The 14,262-nt window shown below is 38.0% G+C and overlaps 1 protein-coding gene across 2 annotated transcripts in view; it reads left to right on the top strand.

The window, feature by feature from the left end:
- Positions 1 to 14,262, top strand: part of CAMK4 (calcium/calmodulin dependent protein kinase IV) — a 214,553-nt gene that overhangs the window by 135,632 nt on the left and 64,659 nt on the right. For both annotated transcript variants that reach the window (XM_004267444.3, XM_049707508.1), the window contains exons 3-4: positions 419 to 481; positions 2,470 to 2,552. In XM_004267444.3, the coding sequence (XP_004267492.1) occupies positions 419 to 481; positions 2,470 to 2,552 (146 nt within the window). The remainder of the gene's footprint in view (positions 1 to 418; positions 482 to 2,469; positions 2,553 to 14,262) is intronic.

The raw sequence follows: 14,262 nt of genomic DNA, 5'->3' as shown, positions 1-14,262 counted from the left end.
AGTAATCTGATTGGTTAGGCTGGGTTATGTGCTCACTTCTGTGGGAAAAAGGCAGGCGAAGTGATTGACAGCTCCAATGGGTTTGGGTCAAGGATTCAAAAAAGAAAGGAAGAGGAGGAGGAATAGGTTGAGATGTAGTTGTGCCTTAGTGGTGATAGCGATAATTTTTGATAGCAAAGGGGCCACACAAGCGGTCTGACAAGTTGTGACCCATATTTGTAACTAGTTCTCTTTATGTCTGAAACAGAGAGGAAAGACATGCAGCTGGACAAAAAAGGGAGGAAGGCAACACTTAGAAATTAACCTCTGCCATTGACCTGATTCATCCAGGTGGTTATTGCTGTTTCTGACTCTCTGCTACAATGAAGATATTTCTAAGGCGGGAGTATCTTTCAGTTTCTCTCATTTTGCCTTTTAGGTGGACAAAAAAATCGTAAGAACTGAAATAGGAGTTCTTCTTCGCCTCTCACATCCAAACATTGTAAGTGGTTTTTAGCCTGTTATTTCAAATAATCTCCAATGTTACAGGATGAGATTTTTGTTCTTTACTGTCCATTCTGATGATGAGAAAGGGATTCTTCCACCTCCAGTAAGTAGCCACCTTGGCCTAGCTCTTGTCCTTATCTGATCCCGTTTTTCAATTCTTTTTAACTGAATAAATCTTAAGAATAATACCCCTTGAAAGAGTTGCAAAATGGGCAGATCAGCAATATATACCATTGATGTTTTCATGCATAAGAGGATAACTAAAATTGGAGAGTTTTTTTCCCTCTAATAAGACACTGGCTTTTTTCCTTTTGTGGGCCTATCTTATTAATATGCCATTGCTGAAAACGCCTGTGAAGAAAATGCATTTCTTTCCATAGTCATTTCACTCTCCTATGAGAGAGTATTTGCTTCAGAGACAATGTGAAGATTCAAATAAATAATGTACTTGAATGGGGAAAATAAAACGTCCTCCCAAGCTCTGCTCTAGGCTATGTCCAGACAAAGGCACTGAGGGAAAGAAGGGCTGGGGAAAAGCTTTCTTGACCCAGTGAAGTGAAAAGAACAAAATCATTTTCCAGACCATAACTTGTTTCTATAAATTGAGTCACTTACTTAAAATATTTTACTCATTTCTCTGAGAAAGTTGTGGTGTTCCCAAGGATGACCTGCAATGCTTAGGCTCAAGGCAAAGTGCTTAAAACTTGTATATTAGTTAGCAATGCACTCAGCTGTAAATAACAGAAAACTTGAATATGGTGGTCTAAACAAATATTTTTCTTATGTTGTAAGAAATCAGAAGGCAGGCAGTTGTTAACACTCGTTCACTTCCTCAGTGATGCCATCCAGGACCCAGACACCTTCCATCCATTGGTTCGCCCATCCTCAGTGCACTGGCTTTCACCTTCATGCTTTTCCCTCATGGTCCTAAAATGGCTGCTCCACAGTGTTCACAAGTCTTCAGGTCTATATTCAAGACAGAAAGTAGTGGAAAGGCTTAACGAGCAGAGGCTGATGAGAAGCGTAAAGGCTTTTTCCAGAATTTCTGGCTGCAGTAGAATTCTCTTCAGTTTGTGGCCACAAGATGTGGTCACAAAATCACCCTAAACTGCATGGAGACTGAAAAATTAGGGAGTAGGGTTATCATAAGTGGCCTAGACCAAACATAATCCATAATTTAAGGCTAGGTACCTTGCTTCCCTAAACAAATCAGGGTTCAGTAAAGTAGGGGGAGAAGGGCTTTGGGTAAGCAATTAACAAAATTTACCATATATAATCACCACTTTTACATTATCCGTCTTATTTCTTTCAAAGAGAAGTCAATATGGAATTTTCCTCAAATATAGATCAGTCCTGGTCACTAGATTCTCAGAAGGAAAATATCCAAAATTGGATAGATTATCTGAATGTGATGAAAACCCTGTTATTGTCAATCAAATCACTATCACTGTTACTTTTCTGAGTATCCTTTCATCTACCAGCAACTTCTTAGCTGTTAAAGGGATTCCCTTTCCCTACAGACAGACTTTAACCTGGTCCTGTTCTGTCTCAGACCCCTAATTGAAGTCCCTTTCTAGGAGAAAGAGGCATTTGCATCTCTACCAACCATGATGCTTTCAAATGGTTTAGGAAGTTTTGTTTGCTTCTGGTTTGTTTTGTTTGTTTTTTGTTTTTTTTTTAATTCTGTTGAAATGCAGAAATTGGGATGATTTGGCAAAATTTAAGAAGCATTTCTAGGGCAGGTATCTTTCAACTATCAAGATGAAAAATATAAAAACTCAAAAGGACCTTTGAAGAAATTAGGTAACTGATAAAAACAACCAGAGAGTGACAAATGACTGCCTGGTACTAGAATAAGGAAGCTTTTTTAACCATGATCCAACATATTGCTATTACAGAGAGTGCTGTTGTAGCCATAATTTTAACTATTTTCTAGAAACTTAAAAATAAAGAATTTGTGATTTTTTTTATATCTTTTCCCAGATAAAACTTAAAGAGATATTTGAAACCCCTACAGAAATCAGTCTGGTCCTAGAACTCGTCACAGGGGGAGAGCTGTTTGACAGGTGAGTAGGTCCTGGCAATGTAACCACAGTAAGGTTTTGCTTCCAGTCACCAAAAATAACCAAAAGGAAATTTCTCCTGAAATTTTTCATAATGACATACTACACCAGTTGATAACTTCTACTAAAATAAATCTTAAAAGGTGTGTAGGGGCTTCCCTGGTGGCGCAGTGGTTGAGAGTCCGCCTGCCGATGCAGGGGACACGGGTTCGTGCCCCGGTCCGGGAAGATCCCACATGCCGCAGAGAGGCTAGGCCCTTGAGCCATGGCCGCTGAGCCTGCGCATCCGGAGCCTGTGCTCCACAACGGAAGAGGCCACAACAGTGAGAGGCCCGCGTACCGCAAAAAAAAAAAAAAAAAAAAGGAGTGTAGAATGGAAAGAGTGTGATATTTGATAAGATGTGGGTAGACTAAAATTTGGGATGCTTAGTGAACAAAAATAGAAACATTGTACTATTCACTTCTGCAAACATTTACTTCTAGATAAAAAGCAGAATTTCTAAAGTCATACTAAATCTAAACTAAATAGTAAGATTTATGAGAATATTTTGTGAGAAAATGTTCAATGAGAATTATAGAAAGTTAAACATGTATTATAATAGTATTCTTTATTATGATCCAAAAGCCATAAAAATCAATTCTCTCCAAATGATTGTTTCTAGGCCTACTTTCTTTGTTAGGCTGTGTAAAGAGTTCCAAGTTGCAGAGAAAAACATGTTCTGTTATATCCAATTATAGCCAATTTTAGTTGTCTGTTCATATGTTCATCACTCAAGGCAGAGGTTTGAGGATGGCAGGGAGTATTTCTGGAAATCTGGTAGAGCATAATATAGGCACACTATTTGTACAAGAGACACACACTTTAAGCTTCCATAGCTTTCCAACCCTCCTTATCTTCTCTGAATTCCCTCTTTGCCCTAATGGGCAGCTCTTTGCTGTGCTGAACAGGGTAATTAAGCAAGAATGGAATTGGAAGAAGACAAAGAGACTGAGTAGGTATATATCAGAAATGGTAAGAAACTGCAGTTTCTGTGATGTAAAGGTCTTGTTGGTTGAAGAAAGGGTTAAGAGAGAAGTGGACTGAAGACAGAAGCCAGCAGAGAGGTTGATGAACTGCTAATGTAGCATGAGTGCCTGGAGCACAGTAAATTCTCAATAAATATTTGCTGCATGAATGAGTGAGTAAGCAACTGCTACAATGAATGGACTCTGAGGAGAAAGATACCTAAGGGTTTAGAATGTGTTAGGAGAAGAGCGTGCCCCCCCTTCCTCCCCACCCCTACTCCACCCAGTTAAATTTACTGCCTCTTTAAGAGCTTCCAAAAGTCTTCGTATTGGTTTTCAAAGTTCCTTTCTGCTTTTAATGTTACCCAGTGCAGATTTGGATCTTCAGATAGGAAGGAGCAAAATGGCCTTGATTGGAGCTACATATGTATCTTCAACATTTTGTTCAGATGTATATTAAAGTTTCCTTAGAGCAAGTTATGTGAATTTATCAGATTTTAAAAATTGTAGCATTTAAACTATATTCATTCTTTACAAATAAATGAATCACCTGAGGGAAGTAAGCATAGGTAGCCTAGACATATATTGATACTTCTTCTTATGGTATTTGGCTCATAGTCAGTTGGACTCGTGGTTTTAAATCCTGACTTAAGGAACAAATAGAGCGGTTTGCTTAACTTCTCTGAACCTCAGAACAAATTTGAAGCTGTACTATGATCCTAAGGAGGCTGAGACACTCTGATCCACTATAAGGATAGCCTTATCCTAAAACTGTCATGTTCCCATATGCTTAGTTAAGACTCTTCAGGACTAGTTTATTTGAATGTTGCCTAAATTTGCCAATAATTGGTCCTTTTCAACACCTTTTTAGCTGACTTCTTTCATGGACATATTCCTTCTTTAGGTACATTAACAGAGTCAATTTATAGTTAGATCCTGCTGGCTCTGGAGCCGTGAGATCTTCCTAAGGAAGACTTACATATTTCTCTGCTAATTATGGTCTAACAGAGAAAAATCTCCTGTTCTTTGTAAATAATTGCAGGACAGGAATTTCACAATGAAGTTGTCATCTACCAATGGCACTTCCTATTTACCTTCTAACCTCTGTTTGTTTAAATCATTTTGGAATCAGGAGTCTCTTTCCTTCCCTTCTCCCCAGCCTTTCTGGTTCTCTCATCTTGCAGTCTAGTTGATTTTGATGGAATAGAGTTAATTCAGCTATAGATAAGAGTGAAAAACTAAATGCTGTTGATAAATTTCAGGTACAGTGATAAATGGATGAAATATTCGGATTTAACAGAGGACATCTGAAGAATGGCAGGCAGCCAGTAGAGCACTCAACTACTCTATAAACTCTTAGTGGTCGTACATAATAGACTTTTTTCCCCCTGAATGTTGTTGTCCACATATCTGTTGCCATTAAGTTACTTAATTCTACAGTTATCTTTAAATTTGAATCAAACTGAAAATATATCCTGCATTATTATCCATTTATTTCTTTCTTGAGAGTTAAAAATCAAAATATGGTCTCTCTTTCCTGTACTTAGGTCAAAAACCAAACATATTTAATTGTAATGATAGAAATTCATTTCTGGTCTAATGATGACTCTAATAGTATCTAATGAATGAACTAATGGAGCAACTGATGAAGCGATAATTATGTTAGTCCACTATAGTCAAAATGGTTGTATTTTATTAACAAAAGATCTGTCCTATGATGCTCCTAAAAACCGAAACATGGTAAATCCAAGTGGAATCTGCTGTTTCGTGTAGAGTATGAATAGTAAATTGCATAGGACAATGGATTACAATTTTAGGGATTAAAATCAGTGATATTTTGTGTCCAAGATAATAATCCCCCAAAAAAATTTCCACAAAATTACGATATCATGGAAAAACCTCCAGAACATTTTCTGTTCCGTCTCAATCTAGTCACAATTCTTATAAATTTATTGAACTTTTTAAGTGGACAAGTTCTGAGGTTGTTTAAGAGTAAATTTTCAAGTAGTTTTTTTCCAGAAAATGATTGTATTTTAAGACAACTAAGTTAGCAGTGTCCTTCTGGTCTTCTAATTAAATTTTTTTAAAGGTTGTTTTATTTTTTCTGATTTTTGTCTAACTCCAGTATCAGAATAACTTGTGAATTTTTAATTGTCTTTTTTTTTTTCTGTTTTCTCCTTGTGTTTTTGCGTGCTAGATTATGTTTGTTCAAATGCTAAACATTATGTATAAAAGGTTTTAGAATTTGAGGCTTTAAATGTTGTTGCCTTCCAAAAGAGCAGATTTTATTTTGCTCTAACAGGCAGTTAAGGTAAGGAACAGATCACTTTAACCTAATCAGGCAGTGGACTGATTCAAAGCTGGGCTTCCTGAGGGTGGATCTATTTCTTGTCAACTGTTACTCATAGGGTTTTGCTCTTTAAGGGTCCCAATTTAAGCCAGGGGATTTTGCGAGGGCCCCCCTTCCTTGACAGACAGAACCTAAATGCCAGCTTCTGTTCCCTCTACCCTGTGAGATGGCCCCATCAGCTACTGATTTAGAATCAGTAAATGCTTTTAAAGGGAAAGCATAGGCATCAGATATCAGGGTTGTTTTTCTGGGTTTTTCTTCTCTTCCAGATCTTGGCTCCTTAAGCCTTAACTTCCTTGGTAACTCTGAGATGTCTTCACATATACTTTAAAATATATTTTATTTAGCTTGTTTTCATTGTTCTTGGCTGTACGCTTGTCTACCCCACCATTACTGAGAGCAAAAATTCAGTACATGTGGTTTTAAAAGTTCTTTCACAGACACTAGTGTGTCTTCCTCTTTTATGTCAACCCTTTGGGGCAAGCAGATGAAGAGCATTGTCCCCACTATACAGATGTGGAAACTGAGAATGAGTCAAGGTAAATGATCTTCCCCAAATAGGCAGCTGGTGTGTCTTTTCGTCCAACTCTTCCTCCTCATATGGCCTCACTGTCTTTCTTATTAAATCCAGTTAGCACCTTTTAAATCATTTCCAAGGGAATAAACTATTGTTTATTGTGTTTATGGAGAATCCCTGATGTATTGGTTGGTCCTATGCAAAACTGTGTATCATTTAACTCACTCAATCACCCTTCATGTTTTTCTAAGGCATTATTATCCCCATTTTTTTCAAGAACACCAACTGTAGAAATTGATAAGTCATAAAGTCAGGCCTGAAACTCACATCTGTCTGACTACAAACTTTCTTTTTTCATTTCCCAAAAGTGAAAATATTCTCTTTCCAAACAACAAGCCATCAACATGCAGGAGAAGTAGTGCTTATGTTTGGGGATTATGAATTTACTCCATTAATTACCTGACAGAGTCCTATTGTATCAGTCCTAATAGTCGTTTCTACTTCAGCATTCCTGGGTCTCTTACTCTTGGTGGAAGTAAATGGAATATTCAGGACATTGTCATTAGGAAAAGATTCTAGAAATGGAACTTAGGTCTTTTCTCCAGTCTCCATGGAGTTGTGTCAGGGTTGGTATTCTTGTTAACCAAAATCAGAACACATCTGAATTTGTGAAGACTATTGTGTCAAAAATTAGTCATTAATGTAATTGTCTAAAGTGAAGACCTATAAAATCTTATTGTCTAAAAGGATAATTGGTCACTATAATGAGGGCCATTTGTGAGTGCCTTTTGGGGTCCTGGCAGTGGCAGGGCATTTTGCTAACCATGATCTCATTAAATCCTCACAGCAACACATATACAAGGTAGGCCTTGATATATACATTTTGTAGACCAGATAACTGAGGATCAGAGTGTTCCGTTAACTACCATTAGGTCACTCAGTTTACATTGGATCTAATAATTACAACAACACTAATTAAATGAAACTGGACTCAAGTACATTAGATTCCAAAGCATATGATTTTTCTACCATGCCGTGCTGCTGCTATGTAAGCAAATGCCAGTACTCGTAATACTTAAAAATAAAACTTCAAATTAGTAATGTAACATTTTGTTCTGCTTAAGTGTTGGCTTAACTTAAACATTAATATATATATATATACTTGTTTTTCAACCATGGATACTTTAAATACGTCTTCCTTTATGCAATTTTATCTGGCTACATATGAAGAAAACATATACTTTGATTTGGACTATATTTAAAGTCTACTTTTCCCAGAAGCTTGGCTCTGAAGGGAAAAATAAAAGTGAGGTAGTAGAAAGGGACACAGGATAAATGGAGGCTTATTTATTATTTTAAGCTGGCACGCTGGTAACACATTAATTTGCTGATGGGAAGGAGGCTACAGGATGGGGAAGCAGGAGAGATCTGTGTGAGAAGGACTTTTATTTGGAACATTCCAGAGAAGACACTGAAGGAATAAGATCTAGAGCCACATAAAAGGATTTGTTTTAAAAAAAAGTTTCCCTCTTCCTCAGAAGCATAGTCAAGCTGCAGCAGAATCAAAGGACCTACAATAGTCGCAACAATTTTGAAAAAGAGGACTTAATATCAGGGCTGGGATATAATTCTAGCCTACTTACAAACTAACAAGTTAGCCTTGTACACCTTCATGGATGTTGGGAAAAGATATGAGACTCCTGGTCAGAGTCCCATGGGGGCATCACAGCAGGCTCAAATGGATGCCTGCAGACAGAGTAGGGTGTGTTCCAGGAGAGGAAATAACTTATATTGTCCATAAACAGGCAAATGAACAAACAAAATGTACAATGGAATATCATTCACCAATGAAAAGGAACGTTCCTTTGATATATATACTGTAACATGGATGAACCTCAAATACATTATGCTAAGTTAAAAAAAAAAAAAACAGACAGGAAAGACTACATATTTTATGACTCCATTTATCTGGAATTTCCAGAAGGGGCAAACCTATAGAGACAGAAAGCAAAGCAGTGGTTGCCTAGGGCTGGGAATGGGATTCTGTTGGGGGAGAGGAGAGTGTAAGAGGTTTAAGTAGCTCAGACTTGATAAGCTTTATTCTTTCAGTATTGTTGAAGAGAAATTGATCTCCTAACAATGGCTGGGAGAGAATGGAATAGGACACTTGAGGAAAGAAGTGGTAAAGCTTGGAAATGTGAGAACAGACAAGAATAAGGACTTTCCAGAAGCACTAAGGATCTGCTGAGGCCAGAGGCTATGTGTTTTTGGAGAATCTGGTCTGTGTTAGTTTATATTGTTGGTTAAATCTCTCCATATCTTTAGTACAGTTTTTGACAGCATCTTTTTCCCTTGGTTTTTGTCTTACTTTTTGGTTTTCTTTATCTTGATCCCTTTCTTGAGTTCCTCTTCCTCTTTTCATCCCTTAAATGTCTGCCTTTCCTAAAGTTCTTCATACATTCTCCGTAGGTAAATTGAATGCTCTCTTGTGGCTTCAGTCACATTGGTGACTGTTGTCTCAGCAGAGATGGAAACAGTATTTTCAACAATCTGCTAGACATTTTCACCTGCAAGTCCCATAGGCACCTCTAAATCAATATGTCCTGAAATGAACTCAGCATCTTTCCCTCAACTCTCAATCTTGCTTTTCCTCCCTACTTCTGTGAACTGACCTAACAGCTAAGCTAATCACTGATTTCTCCCTCTTCCTCTCACTTCTCCCTGCCCCCCTCCCCATAATTCTTTCTGTGAGCAGCTCTCAAATCCATTCCCTCTCCCCTTTCCCATTGCTTCTGTCCTTTTGAGCCTTCACATTCTCCTTCCCATTGCAATAGACTCCTAACTGGCATTAGTTTCACTCTCTTCCATCCGTCTATGTTTAAAGCACTCATTTGATCACAGATCAGCCCAGAAGGCTACTCACTACTTTTAGTTCAAGGAAATTCTTTTAAACATGGCAAACAAAACCCCTTACAGTCTGGCCTCATTCTACCATTTCAGATTCACTACCCACTTTATTCTCTTCTCACTACCGTGTTAACCAGAGGATGTTATCTTCACCCTCAAGTAGCTCACGGTCTAGAAGAGGGAAAGTAAACTGTGATATGGACCCAAATATTACTTTTAATACTACCATCACCTCCAAAAAAAGTGTACTAGGCTTATAGAGACAACCACACTATCACAAGATAAAAAATAAAGGATGACAAGGGACTAAAAAAATAAGAATCAGTAGTACACAAAAAACCTATCACAAGATACTTTGCATTTGCTAGAGACTGGTCACAAATTTGGCTGTAAGAATTCATGTGGGGAAGATAAATGCTATAATTGGGGCATAAACACAGTACATTGATTACAAATTAAGGGGGTCTTCTAAGCCAGAAATGACTTCAGGGAGCTAATAGAGCCTTTTGAGCTGAATCTTAAATGGGAAATAGAAAATTAGCAGGTGAAGGGTAGAGGGAAGGGCAAAGTGATGGCCAAGGCAGAGCACACTGACGGGGGGGTTAGATATGAGTATCTTCATGTGCATCTTAAAAGCTGTTCTAGACAGAAAGCAAGCAATTTTTAGATATTTGTCAGATGAATGATTGAATAAACTCTATGCTCTTGGGCAATTTATATGTCTTTGGGTCAGGCTTTTCATTTATAGTATGAGAGAATTGGACTGGGAATCCCTTAGGCCCATTGCCAGGTCTACAATTTGATTTGGCCTCCTCTTTCTCCTATGCTGTCAACTCTTCGGCCAGCACCCACAATGATCCGCAATTCCCTCACTCTCTCCCTAGCTTCTCAAATTTAACAGGTGCTAGTAGTACCCTTTGAAACTGTTTTTCTTAAAGCATATGAATTTAATACTCTTTGGGAGAGTTCTTAGAAAAAGCATCAATACAGACAAAGGTGACATGAATGTAATAAGAAAAAGCAGTGAACGAAGCTTCTGTAGGAGGGGTAGATTTACACAGGGTACAGCGGAATTCATTTAAATACAGTTTTGTATGTAGCAGCATAATGATGTACTGGCAGCCCTTAAAACTTGGTTCCTGAAACTCCTATTATTAGGGGCTTTTACCCTGTGTCATTCAATCCTTCAGTACACATTTTCACCAGACCAATGTCTTTCTCATATAAACTTACAGTCATCTAATAACACGTCCATTTAAGAAAAAGCTGCCATTGGTCGGGAGAGCAGTAGGGCTCTTCATCTTTGTGCCAGGAAGTCTGAGGGCCTCAGGATATAATTGGATTAGAGCTCTTCAGCTGCATTGTCTGTGCTAACTGCTGGGCTGGAGATGAGCTCAATTCAATTTGCAGCAATTAAGGTGACAGAAGCAAATGTACAAAAGTCATATTTTAAAGCAGATCCTTGGAGAGAAATAGGCATTGCCTGTGTTTTCTCATCCTACGAGTTTAAAATGATGAGAAGAAAAACAGTCCCAACTGTGGGAAAGAGCATGTGGGCCAACATAGCAAACAGTGGAAGTAAAAGGCATGGTCTTGGAGTGATAACGCCTATCGAGGCCAAAGAATCACAGCCTGGGAGTCCAAGGAAACACACCCCATTGTGATTCCTTCCCAGATCTCCAGATGTAGCTAGGCCTGTTAGTGACTGAGAGACCTGTAGGAACTGGGACACCAGGGCAGCCTTTTGGGTCAGTGTTGTGATTAAAATCCTAGGAGAGATTTTATTTTTAGCACAGCTTACAATGGAGCAACAGGAAATTGTGCAGCATAGCTAAAAACTACATGGCCCTGGACCTTTGAAAATGATCTTAAAACGCAGATAGCATCTTAACTGCCTTCTTATTATGTAAGAAACATGAAAAGGAAATTACTAAATCTGAAAAGAAATATAGCGATAAGTATGTTTAAATACAAAAGACAAAAATATCAACCAAAATTATTCTCCTATTTTTACAGCTCTAAAACCCCTATAATGATTGAACGTATTGTTGCTTCTAAAAATTGAAGTCACTAGTATATTTTGCATAAAGCTATAAACTCTTAACTGTGTATATGTGGTTCAACTTACTTGGCATTTTTTTTTAATTTCAGCTAAATTTTTTGTAGGAATTGTTATTTGTTGCCTCATGAAACAAATACTCTATTTTGCTGAATTGAATCAATTTGATTTTGTTCAAAATAAGTTTCTAAAAAGATCCATGTTATTACAATAATATCTAGGAACTATGTAACTGTGAGTTTATTCCTAAGGACAACAATCACGTTTCTACCTGTTGCATGTTGCTTTGGGAAGCATGTATACATACAGCAGTTCTCCCTCTGGATCCATGGCCAGTGTGCTTGCAACAGGTGAGCATCACTTCCCAGTCCAGTACTTTTGTTCTACATGATAAGGAACATAGGCAAAGGAGTTGTCCAGATGTCCACAGTCTGAAATTTTTCTGGCATCCATTCACCTAGCAATTAGTATTGATTCCACAAATATTTATTGACCGCCTACTGTGAGCGAGACTTGGAACGAGGCTCCATGGGTGATCAAAGCAACAGTCTAGTGAGAAGGCTAAGAATTTTTCCCACAATACCCAGCAGAAGACATCGACCAAACACATCTGCTGTAGTCTTGCTACCTAAATGAAGAGAAAAAGATTGCACGATTTCACTTTCCTTTGCTTGGTCACTAATATCTTCACCTACAATCTTACCTCTAAGTTACAAACCTGCATTTGCAACTTGAGAAGTTCCCTGCTATTGCTCTTCCCAGTCAGTCATGGATGGCCTGGCTCAACTTATAAAATATTTTAAATTGAATGTCTGAGTTTCAGAGACCTATCCCTGTGACACTCTGATGAACAAATCAGCTGGGAACAAAATTCCTTTTAGCAGAAGGAGCCTGGAAGAGAAACAGTTGAGTTCTGATGGTAGGACCAAACTATGGTGTGCAGAGTTCACGTGAGACGAGGTGGGGAAGGCACCTGCATTTGTGCTCCTGCCCCACACGTCTGCTCTAGAGATGTTTCTGACAAAAAAACTAATAAATTTCTTGGCTGTACAAACCTTAGTATAACATATATTACATCTATGATGATGTATTTATTAGTAATTTCTCTACTATCTGTGGTCTCATCTGGGGCAGAACCCAAATCTTATTCTTTATTAAATCCAGCAAGTACCTGGCTCACATTAGTCAGTTAAAAATATTGATTAAATATCATTACCCCATCCTCACAATCTAATCCTCACTGTAGTCTTGGTCCTTTCTCTTAGAACAGTTTCCCTTCTCTCCAATCCCATACTCCACCCCTACACCTATCCTACCCCCAGCTCCCACTCTCCCTACAGCTAGAAAACTTCTGTACATCCTTCAGGTCTGAACTACCTCTGGAATCCTTTTCTCACCCTGCATAGCCTCCAAAATAAATTGCCTGCCCTTTCTAGGAGCTCCCAGGCCATTCTCTAATATCTCTATCACAGCGTTTAGCACACTGTGTTGATTGTTGTCTGTCTACCCATACCAAGAGAAACCCCATGAGTGCAGAGGCCATGTCTGGTTTACTACTGAGTGCCCAGCACATGGTGGTCATTCCATAATATTTATTGAATAAATAAATGAATGGATATATTTGTTAGAATGCATCCTCTCCATTAATTAGATGAAGTATATTACTAATTTAATGTATATATTATAGAAAATTAATGAAATTTTCACCATTCTTCTTATACCTACTATTCTTACCTCTATGCTACCTGAAAACAGCTCCCAAGAAAGTTCACTCCTCCATCCAGCCAGTCACTAGACATTCACACAAGGACATGTTCTGAACACAGGCATTTAACCCTAAATTATATCAAAATGAAAATGCATAAATATCATATTTAGGTCAAAGCTTGAGAATTCATAATAAAGCAAATGATAGGAAATTCTAGTGGCTGAAGCACTTCCTGTCTAAGGGGTGGGGATGCTCATAAGAACTCATGTGTATTTAACAGACAAGGAGGGATTCCCATCAGGAAGGCCGCACATGGTTGTGCAAGTTGGTTCTGTAACAACCCCAAAGAGTACTTCTTGCATAAACTGAGCCATGAGTAGCACTCCCTGGAGGGGTATCACAAAGCTGTTGTGGTAAAGCTCTAGTCCTGAAGAGTGACCATGGGAAAATCCACACTGTTTATGGCAGGCAGGAGGTAACTGATTCTCTCCCCTTCTGGGGAGAATGGGAGATGGAAAAAAAAAGTTAATTATCAGCCATTCTTTTCCATCATCTTTGTAACAACTCCCTTCCTTTAACAACTGGAGAAAACCAAGCAGGTGCAGCACACAGAGGATGCACTAATTACATTTGTGTTGGCTGATGGATGTACCACAGAATCCACATTTAGAGAGCAACGCAGAGGATAATGCAATGGTAGCCGAAGTTCTCAACTTACAATGACACAATAGTCCTTTTCCCCTTCTCTCATACTCTATTTAACAATGTTCAGAAAGTATAGTTCAAGAAACCATTTCAATTAAAATTTTAGTAAGTAGATTATGTAACTTAATCATGAGTTGGAAAAATTCGTATTCTAAGGAAATATCATATGAAAACTTATTTTTAAGAACCAATTTATATTAACTTCCTGAATATTTTAATCTATTCTCACATTTTATTTGACCCTGGTGCATAACAGGTATCCAATAAATAAAAAGGTGAGGAGGGATATTCCATCTTTCATCCTTTAAAAATATGATGAGTTTGTGTTTCTTGGCAATGTTCAAAATAATTGAATGGAGAAAGTCAGAATTTTTGCATCAATATAGCTTTTCTTGTTATACATCTCTTTTATTTTGTCCTATCTGTTCTGTTCATGCCCTATTTTGTAAACATTTTCAAAAT

The sequence above is a fragment of the Orcinus orca genome, chromosome 3 (genome assembly GCF_937001465.1).
Source record: "Orcinus orca chromosome 3, mOrcOrc1.1, whole genome shotgun sequence".
NCBI classification, from domain to species: Eukaryota; Metazoa; Chordata; class Mammalia; order Artiodactyla; family Delphinidae; genus Orcinus; species Orcinus orca.
Note: the sequence above shows the minus strand (reverse complement) of the source record. Positions and strands in the feature narration are given on the sequence as shown.